Raw genomic sequence first — 10,039 nt, 5'->3', positions numbered from 1 at the left:
AATTCTAGGCCCTGGCTGTCTCTTCCTGAAGTTCAGTGAAATGAGGTAACCATTCTGAAGCGTGACATCACAGTTGAGTTTATTGGCACTCAAGCAGCTGAATACTTTCAAGTTGATTGCAGAGTCCTGCAGAGGTTGGATACTAAGCAAGAGGACTGCTGAACTCTTTGCTGAAGATGGAGGGCAATAAGTATGAAGACAGCAGCACGGAGAGGCCCACAAGTTCCCTGCTGAGCACACCCCGGAAACTCAGCGTCCACCCCTCCGTGAGCTGGTGAGTGTTGGGGCAGGGCCACCGAATCTTTCCCTTAATGTGTCTTGTCTGCTCCCAACTTCCTACCTGTGCACCAAGCAGAAATGCAAATTCACATTAAATCAGAATATGCTTATGTGTTTGTTGAAAGGCTCTCCCTTTCCCTTCCAACGCCTGCCTATGTGTGCTTAGGAAGCCTCCCCACCCACTAGACCTGGCTGGCTGGTGGCAGTCCTAAATGTGGATTGTAGGCTCTTTGGAGGCAGGGTCCTCTCTGCTGCTTGTTTGTTACTCTCTCTGAAGCTCACTGGTAGATAATAAGGTATCCCTGTGTATTATAGTCACTCCCTGTTTACCTGCCCTCCCTCCCTGGGATAGAATGGCTCTGGCAATCCCTGAGATACTCTGCAACTAAATTATTCAGGGCTTTATAAATTAAGACCAGGGTATTGACAAGCTGGAAGGTGTGCAGAGTGGGGCAGCCAAGATGATCAAGGCTCTGAAAACCAAGCCTTGTGATGAGCCGTTGAAGGAATTGGGTATGTTTAGCCTGGAAAAGAGGAGATAGGATAAAAGGTAAAGATACCCCTGACCATTAGGTCCAGTCACGGACGACTCTGGGGTTGCACGCTCATCTCGCTTTACTGACCGAGGGAGATGGCGTTTGTTTGCAGACAGCTTGTGGGTCATGTGGCCAGCATGACTAAGCCGGTTCTGGCGAACCAGAGCAGCGCACGGAAATGCCGTTTACCTTCCCACCGGAGCGGTACCTATTTATCTACTTGCACTTTGACGTGCTTTCAAACTGCTAGGTGGGCAGGAGCAGGGACCGAGCAACGGGAGCTCACCCCGTCATGGGGATTCAAACTGCCAAGAGTCCTAGGCTCTGTGGTTTAACCCATAGAGCCACCCACCTGGAAAAGAGGAGATATGATAGCCATCTTCAAATATCTGAAAGATTGTCACATGGAAGAGGGAGCATGCTTGTTTTCTCCTGCTCTGGAAGGTAGGACTCGAACCCATGGCTTCAAATTGCAGGAAAGGAGATTCCGGCTAGACATATGGAACATTGGACCCTGAGCAGCAAGCACATCCGAGATGACATAGATTCCCTGGAAAGCAGCTAAGATTTAACAAGTTAGCCCCCACCCACTACAGGGAGGAGAGGGCTGTCGATGGCAAGCCAAAGAAACCAACAGGTGCAGCTTCTCCCATCTGCTGCACTTCCAAGCCGTGCAATGCTTCACCTGTTGAACCTCTGCCCATCAAAGACTTTGCTGAGTGCACTCGGAGGTCCTTGTAGCCTGACATTTTGTCAGACCCCTTTGGAAAACAGAGCCCTGCCCACGGAACGGGATGCAGCCTATGGCTTAAAGAGAGAGTGGTTTATTTTCATTGCTGTGCTAAGTAAGCGTCCTATCGCCGCTTATGCAACGAGACTCCCTTCTCCTCCTCCTCCTTCTGTGCCCCCCAAATCTGTTCTGGAGTTACCCCCAGATTTATGGAGGGCCTGGGTTGCTCACACATGGGGAGGAGCAGGGTTGTGTGTGTGTATGTTTTGTTGAGTGAGTGGACAGGACACATAAAATAAAGTACAGTGGACACTTGAGCTGCAAACGTGATCCATGCAGGAGGCACATTCACAACCTGCAGCATCCACAACCCGCAGCACTGCGTTTGCACACAGGCGGGTTGCGATCCGGCGCTTCTGCACATGTGCAAAGTGCTGAAACCAGTTCTGATACTTCTGGGTTTCAGCACGTCCGTAACCCGAAAAAAACGCAACCTGAAGTGTCTGTAACCCAAGGTATGACTGTACAGGTGCCTCACTTTTCCGACATCTCCATTGCCGAACGTTTCGGTTTCCGAACTCTGGAAACCCAGAAGTAAATGCTTCCGTTTTCAAACGCGCCTTGGAAGTCGAACAGCATCCGCTGCGTGTACCTGTTGTTTTTCACAATTGAATTAGCAGACCGCCCTTTGTGCCTCGGTTTTCGAATGTTTCTGAAGTTGAAAGGTCTTCTGGAATGGATTACATTCAAAAACCGAGGTACCACTGTACTTATTTATTCAACACATGCTTAAACTGTGGAACTCCCTACCACAGGAGGCAGTGAGGGCCACAAGCCTTGATGAGGATTAGATCAATTCACAGAGGAAAGGGCTATCAATGGCTAGTGGCTGTGAAAGCTGTTTTCTTTCCTCCTCGGCTGGAGGCAGCAATGCTTCTGGATCCCCATTGCTGGAAACCACAGGAGAGGAATGTTGCTCTTGTGTTCAGATCCTGCTGGGGTGTGTGTTTCCCTTTGGGTCCTCTGGTTGGCCCCTGTGAGAATAGGACTCTGGAGTAGACGGGCCACTGCCCTGATCCAGCAGATGCTCAGAGATTGGAAGGGGCCTTTGATCAACAGATGGGAGCAGACCATTGGCATGATCCAGCGAATGCTCTTTGTATGTTGAATTCTGGTGCTGGAGGAGACTCTTGAGAGTCCCATGGACGGCAAGAAGATCCAGCCTCTCCATTCTGAAGGAAATCAGCCGTGAGTGCTCACTGGAAGGACAGATCCTGAAGCTGAAACTCCAATACTTTGGCCACCTCATGAGAAGAGAAGACTCCCTGGGAAAGACCCTGATGTTGGGAAAGATGGAGGGCACAAGGAGAAGGGGACAACAGAGGACGAGATGGTGGGACAGTGTTCTCGAAGCTACCAGCATGAGTTTGACCAAACTGCAGGAGGCAGTGGAAGACAGGAGTGCCTGGCATGCTCTGGTCCAGGGGGACACGAAGAGGCGGACACGACTGAACGACAACATGTAGACTGGGATAGCTCATTCGCTGGAGACACTTGCTCTCAAGGTCATGAGTTCGAGCCCCATTCTGGGCAAAAGCTGCCAGCATTTGGGGTGGGGTGGGACTAGATGACCCTCGGGGTCCCTTCCAACTCTACAGTCCTATGTTTAAAAGGAGCAAGGCGAGGGATTACAGTCAAGGGAAACTGGGGATACAGTGAGCTGGCATAGGAAGCGGTGCTTGTATCTGGAGTCTACGGAGCCTGGCTTTGCCCGCTGCTCCTTCCGGCAAGATCCCAATAGTCTCAGGCTCCCTGACCCACTTAGCAGGCGGTGCCAGGGACAGAGCCCCCTCTTTTGCCATGCAGAGCTGCTGTTCGCCTGCTGAGCTTTGGCTCAATCCAAGCCGCTTGCCCTTGGGGATTGCAGCCTGCCTGGAATGCCCAAAGGAGGGGCAGGTGGATCTCAGGGGCGGGGCCTGGGAGGGGGGGACGGAACCTGGAGTTTACCGGCTTTTCAGATCCCTGGCAGAAAACAGTTTTACTGGACAGAGCAGAGCGGCAAGTGCTGTCTCGTGCTGGCGATCCTACGTCCCTGTGGACAGTAGTGAACGCCGTTAGAAAAAAAAATCAGTTTCAGATTAATTGCTGGGAACCCATAAGCATCTCCCAGAATTTTGCAGATCTGCACAGCATCCTGAAGGTCCGGAGCTGAACAGAAAGGTACCACTTCTTGCTCCAGTTGATGCAAACTTGCGCACACAAATGCTTTTAAAGTTTTTTCATTTTCAAGCATCTGCTTCTGCCTTCTTTTTGCTGCCTCCTCCTCTCACCCATCTTCTGTGGAGCAGCAACAAGCTACTCCAGGCCTTGCTCTCGCTGCTTGGCATACCTGCCTCTGCTTGACATGTTGTTGTTTAGTCATTTAGTCATGTCCGCCTCTTCGTGACCCCCTGGACCAGAGCATGCCAAGCACTCCTGTCTTCCACTGCCTCCCGACCAGCCTTCTTTATGGTCCAGCTCTCACTTCCATACATCACTACTGGGAAAACCATCCCTGTCCCCATTGCTACCTGCCTGCTCTCCAGCCTCCCGGCAGCCTCCTCTTTGAGGCTCCCCTTGCAGTTCAGGTTGCCAACTTTCTTTCCCAGCTTCCGCTCCTGTGCCTTTCCCAACAGTTTTGATCAGCTGTTGTTAACAGGCAACTGTGCCAATCTCTCATACTACTTTTAAGGAGGGTTATTTGCCATGGGATCATAATGAAACAGGGATTGGTGCTTCTCTTGCAAGCTGGGAAAAGCCCCACTTGCTGGTTTCTGTTGATCAAGCTGTTCTTCAAGGCACAGGAGGAGGTTTTTCTCAGGTCATTTGGCAACCCTTCCCCTCAAAATTCCCATTGTCCTAGGCACATTTTGCAATAATGAATTTCATTAGTGCGAGCAGTTTTTTTGCTCTGGGTGCAGTACTGCGCCTAAGATTTCAGATTAAAACTGCTGCGTGGAAGGAAAGGAGGACCCTTTACTGCCTCCCCACTTCCAGCTACTTTCTGAAGACTGGAGAAGAGACCCTCTTAAGAATATTAAGGGGTTAGGCAGGGAAAGGACTAGACCATGTAAAAAATGAACATAATCTTTTAGCTGCAGTTAATTCATTTTCAGCTTTGTATTCTTGTTATTAAAAAGTGCACCTAGACATTCCATCGTTGTGCCCATAACCTCGGTTTAAGGTGCCCTTTGGCTCCTAGCTAAGTGTGAGCTTCCTGGTTGAGTGACCATTCCCATTTTACAGAAGGAAGCACTGAGGCAGAGCACGAGGAACGCACTCCTTAAATCCCAGAGAAGCTGAAAGCCCACAGCCTTGAATCCATCCAAATGAGTGGGGACCTTGACTTTCAAATACTTAAAAGTGCTCATTGGTTTTGCTTTCTTTCCAATATTTTTAGGGGAGGCCTCGAATTTGAGAAAGACCCTGCCACTCAGCAGCTTCCTCCGGCACCAGCCCCCGCTCCAGTAAGTATGAGTTGGGAAGATGTACTGTTGTTTATTTATGCATCTGTCAAAAGTCGTATGTACATATGCCATGAAAATATATCAAAGCGGTTTACAGCAAGCTGTAATCTGGGATATCTGAGGCCTCTCTGCCAGGCCTTCTCTGGCCATGCTTCATAGAACTGTAGAGTTGGAAGGGACCTCCAGGGTCATCTAGTCCAACCCCCTGCAATGCAGGAATCTTACCCACAGTTGTCCCTGGTTGGGCTTGAACCATCAACCTTCTGGTTTACAGCCAGTGCTTTCCCCTGGCTGCAAAGTGGCCTTGAACTGTGAAGATGCTTCTTAACTTACCTAGATGGAGATTTGTGTGCAGAAAGCTCTGGAACTGAAGTGGCTTGCTTGGCCTGTTGTGCAAATGCAAGAGCCCCGCCCACATTTTGCCCCTGGGCCGCCCACCACCAATGCGCGGCCCCTGGAAGGTTTGACTGTGGGTGAATGTGGCTCTTGGCTCTGATACAGATATGTACCTTGCCCATGCCTGTAGTGATTGAACCACTCTCCATTGTAGGTGTCTCCATTTACATTTTAGTAAAAGCCATTTCCATGTCTTTGGTCTTCCACCCACCCTCCATCATATCCGATCCATCTGGATAATAAAAGATGCCTTTGCCATGTCTTTTATTCTCAAAATATTCTCCTATGTAGCATAGACCATTCTTGAATCTGTACAATCCCTGAAACATATACATTATACAGACTTCTTGTTCATACTCTGGTTGTTTTACTAAAGCATATATATTATGGTGAGAGCTGGACCATAAAGAAGGCTGATCGCCGTAGAATTTATGCTTTTGAATTCTGGTGCTGGAGGAGACTCTTGAGAGTCCCATGGACTGGAGGAAGATCAAACCTCTCCATTCTGAAGGAAATCAGCCCTGAGTGCTCACTGGAAGGACAGATCCTGAAGCTGAGGCTCCAAGACTTTGGCCACCTCATGAGAAGAGAAGACTCCCTGGAAAAGACCCTGATGTTGGGAAGGATGGAGGGCGCAAGGAGAAGGGGACGACAGAAGACAAGATGGTGGGACAGTGTTCACGAAGCTACCAGCATGAGTTTGACCAAATTGCGGGAGGCAGTGGAAGACAGAAGTGCCTGGCGTGCTTTGGTCCAGGGGGTCACGAAGAGTCGGACACAACTAAATGACTAAACAACAACCATTATGCTGACTGATGGGGGAACGAGGGCAGTTTCAGTTTCTGCTTGTTTAGTGTATATTGGCCATTTTCATAATATATAAGTAAAGGTAAAGGGACCCTTGACCATTAGGTCCAGTCATGGCTGACTCTGGGGTTGCGGCGCTCATCTCGCTTTACTGGCCGAGGGAGCCGGCGTACAGCTTCCAGGTCATGTGGCCAGCATGATTAAGCTGCTTCTGGCGAACCAGAGCAGCGCACGGAAACACCATTTACCTTCCCGCTGGAGCGGTACCTATTTATCTACTTGCCCTTGGACGTGCTTTCGAACTGCTAGGTTGGCAGGAGCAGGGACTGAGCAACGGGAGCTCACCCTGTCGTAGGGATTCGAACTGCTGACCTTCTGATCGGCAAATTCTAGTCACTGTGGTTTAACCCACAGCGCCACCCGCATCCCTTATTATACATATAAGACCTTAATTTTTCTATTTCACTTCCAAAAGTTTTTAAGGAAAGGGCATTCCCACCAAACATGAAGAAATGGACCAATGACTTAGGGAAATGGCAGGCAGCTCAGGCCCTTTCTTCCAAGGGTGTGCAGAGTAATTCTGGTGTTTTCGGTGACGGACTGACCCCCTGTCTTCCTTCCTTCCTCCCAGCCCAGGCTTCCTGGTCTCCTGAGCAAGTTGGGCCCGGTGTGCTCATCCCACAGGCAGCTGATGAAGGCTGCCGGCTTGTACGATGAGTCTCGCACCAAGCAGGTGGAGGACCAGATCAACTATGACCACTTACGGAAGCTGGAGCGCATGTTCCGCGAGGCGGACATCGATGGCGGAGGAGGTGAGGCTCCTTTCAAACCCACACCCCATTTTTATTTTTAAAATTCATTTTTCTTTTTCATTCATTACATACATCTCAAAAGAGGTGGGGGGAATGTTTGGTTTGGTCCGTGATTTTTTTTTATATTTCTGTATTTTTATTTCTTTTTTTACTTCTTGTTTCTTCTGTATTTTTTGTATTTCTTTGGCTTTTGGAAAATTAAAAATAAGTAAGTAAGTAAGTAATACAATGGTACCTCGGGTTACACACGCTTCAGGTTACAGACTCCGCTAACCCAGAAATATTACCTCGGGTTAAGAACTTTGCTTCAGGATGAGAACAGAAATTGTGCTCTGGCGGCACAGCAGGAGGCCCCATTAGCTAAAGTGCTGCTTCAGGTTAACAACAGTTTCAGGTTAAGTACGGACCTCCGGAATGAATTAAGAACTTAACCTGAGGTACCACTGTAATAACATGTATAATACTACTACAGGCGGAGTCCTTTCCCCTGGGGAGGCTGAGGATCTGGTCCTTCTGTTAGCAAGGCAGGTGTCCTACCAGCACCGGGGGCATTTTGCTCAGGATCCTCCATCTCTTGGTGTCCCTTCTGGTTGCAGAGTAACGTTCTGTGCCTGGGGAGGGGAGCTCTTCTTATTATTATTTAAATGATTTTTTAATTCGATTTTTTAAAAATGTAAACATATTACAAACATCAGTTCAAAATCCAAATATCGAGAGTGCTTTGAATCTCCTGACTCCCCCACCCCCAATCCCTTTCATGGGTCCTAATCTTAATATTTACAACTGCATATCAATATTTATCCAAACTTTTATCCTTCTAAATTACCCATACTTTCTGTTACTTTACAAGTGTGGTTAGAATCCTGCTAATGCTTTAACCTGCTTGCAGTGGTCTCGTAAGTAAATAATAATAATAATGATAATATAATAATAATAATAATAATAATAATAATAATAATAATAATAATAATATTTTATTTATACCCCGCCCTCCCCGGCCAGAGCCAGGCTCAGGGCTGCTAACAACCAATAAAATCACAGTAGGATACAGTCCTTCGCAGCCTTACTCTCCTGTACGTGCCGTGAATCTGGGCCCATAACCTGTTGTTGGGATACTGCCAGGGAGATAAAGGCCATCATGGCCCCCACGTCGCCTCCGGACGATCCATCGATCTCCCGTAGATACAGTATCAGTAATTAGCGGCACGAGCTCCAGATAATATCTTGCCACATTCCAGAGCTGATGCACGCTCTATCAGCAGAATTTGCATGGCGAAAGATGCACGCAGGAGAGCATTATTTAGAAGTTTATTCAGCATTGGTCAGAACAAAGGAAAAAACATGACCGCCTGTTTGCTTGTTCAGGCACAGAGAGAAACGAAAGCATAGACACAACAGAAACAGGACTCTGTGACTCACAAAGCCTGCTCCCTTTTAAGGTGGAACGGAAATATCCTAACAGGGGTAATGTCAAGTCAAGTCAAGTCAAGTAACCTTTATTGGCATCACATAAGAACATTCAGAATACATTCAGAATAGATAGGCCAGTGCAATCTCGTCGCCACCCCAACGGCACAATTTAAAATACAGGTTAAAATGCAATTAAAATGCAGCCTCATTTTAAAAGTAGCCAATAAATCAAGACCATAAGGGGAGGGATAAACTTTCCCCAATCTTTTTTTTTTTTAAAAAAGTTCTTGTCTTCTTGATTTCTGAGCTTCCCAGTTAATTTTGCCATTTCAGCATAGTCCATCATCTTGGTTTGCCATTCTTCCCGTGTTTTATTGAAGTTTTTATTGGACAAGCAGATTCTTAAAATACATACAATACAGTACCAACAAAATAGCATTCGCTATGTTATAAAGAGCGAATATAAATATACAGTGGACGCTTGGGCTGCGAATGTGATCCGTGCGGGATGCACGTTTGCAACCCGCAGTGTTTGCAACCGCAGCAGCGGATCTGCGCACGTACGGGTTGCGATTCGGTGCTTCTGCGCAAAGCGCGTTTTAGCGCTTCTGCCTATGCGCGACCCCCGAAACCCGGAAGTAATCCGTTCTGGTACTTCCGGGTTTTGGCGGGTCTGTAACCCCAAATAACGCAACATGAAGCGTCTGTAACCCGAGGTATGACTGTAAAATGAAAAGAACGGAAAAGAACAGAGGAAAGAAAAAATAAAGAGAAAGAAGAAGAATGAAAGTGTGAATAAAAGCATAATGATATCCACTATTTGAATCAGCAAGGGGAAAAAAACTTCCGACCATACCCACTGTACTAATTTACAATTAAACTATTATTTACACCGTTGCTTTCCTGCCTTTCAGGTCTGGACATGGAAGAATTCCGAAGCGCCATGAAGAAGATCATGGGGGACGTTTCCGACGAAGACATTGACGTGATTTTCATGAAGGTGGACACCAACTGTGACGGCGCCGTGGACTGGGCAAGTGCCTGCTTGCATTTGTTCTGCAATGTTTTGAGAAGCTGTTCTGCATAACTCATTTGGTTTAGGCTGGCACAGGTGGGGCGAGGAGTTATTGCAGGGCACAGATGATCTCTGAGAAATCTGACTTGGCCACCCTCTGGCTTCTGGTCTTCGCGCTTTAAAGAATATCATTGCCGCCCTCAGGGCTAGAAACTCGCTCTGCTGTTTTTAAATGGTAGCTCAGATTCCCGGGATGCTGAATGGCACACCCTGCGTTGTGCACGCCTTGGGCTTTTCCTGTGCTCCTCAGCATCCTATAAATGAATCATAGAATCATAGAGTTGGAAGAGACCACAAGGGCCATCGAGTCCAACCCCCTGCCAAGCAGGAAACACCACCAGAGCACTCCTGACATATGGTTGTCAAGCCTCTGCTTAAAGACCTCCAAAGAAGGAGACTCCACCACACTCCTTGGCAGCAAATTCCACTGTCCAACAGCTCTTACTGTCAGGAAGTTCTTCCTAATGTTTAGGTGGAATCTTCTTTCT

General features: G+C 47.9%; 1 protein-coding gene across 4 annotated transcripts in view; it reads left to right on the top strand.

The window, feature by feature from the left end:
• Positions 1-134: 134 nt before the first annotated feature.
• Positions 135-10,039, top strand: part of EFCAB8 (EF-hand calcium binding domain 8) — a 67,061-nt gene continuing 57,156 nt past the window's right edge. For 3 of the 4 annotated variants that reach the window (XR_014169677.1, XM_081916653.1, XM_081916652.1), the window contains exons 1-4: positions 135-274; positions 4,985-5,051; positions 6,886-7,066; positions 9,391-9,509. Coding sequence is in view for 3 of the 4 variants with exons in the window: in XM_081916653.1 (XP_081772779.1) it covers positions 177-274; positions 4,985-5,051; positions 6,886-7,066; positions 9,391-9,509 (465 nt within the window). In the remaining variant the exon portion in view is untranslated. Of the gene's footprint in view, positions 275-3,548; positions 3,766-4,984; positions 5,052-6,885; positions 7,067-9,390; positions 9,510-10,039 lie in introns of those variants that run through there. The other variant, XM_081916654.1, reaches the window with a different exon arrangement.

This window comes from Podarcis melisellensis (genome assembly GCF_964234715.1).
Source record: "Podarcis melisellensis genome assembly, chromosome: 6".
Classification (NCBI taxonomy): domain Eukaryota; kingdom Metazoa; phylum Chordata; class Lepidosauria; order Squamata; family Lacertidae; genus Podarcis; species Podarcis melisellensis.
The sequence above is the reverse complement of the archived record's forward strand: the minus strand, read 5'-3'. Positions and strand labels throughout refer to the sequence as shown.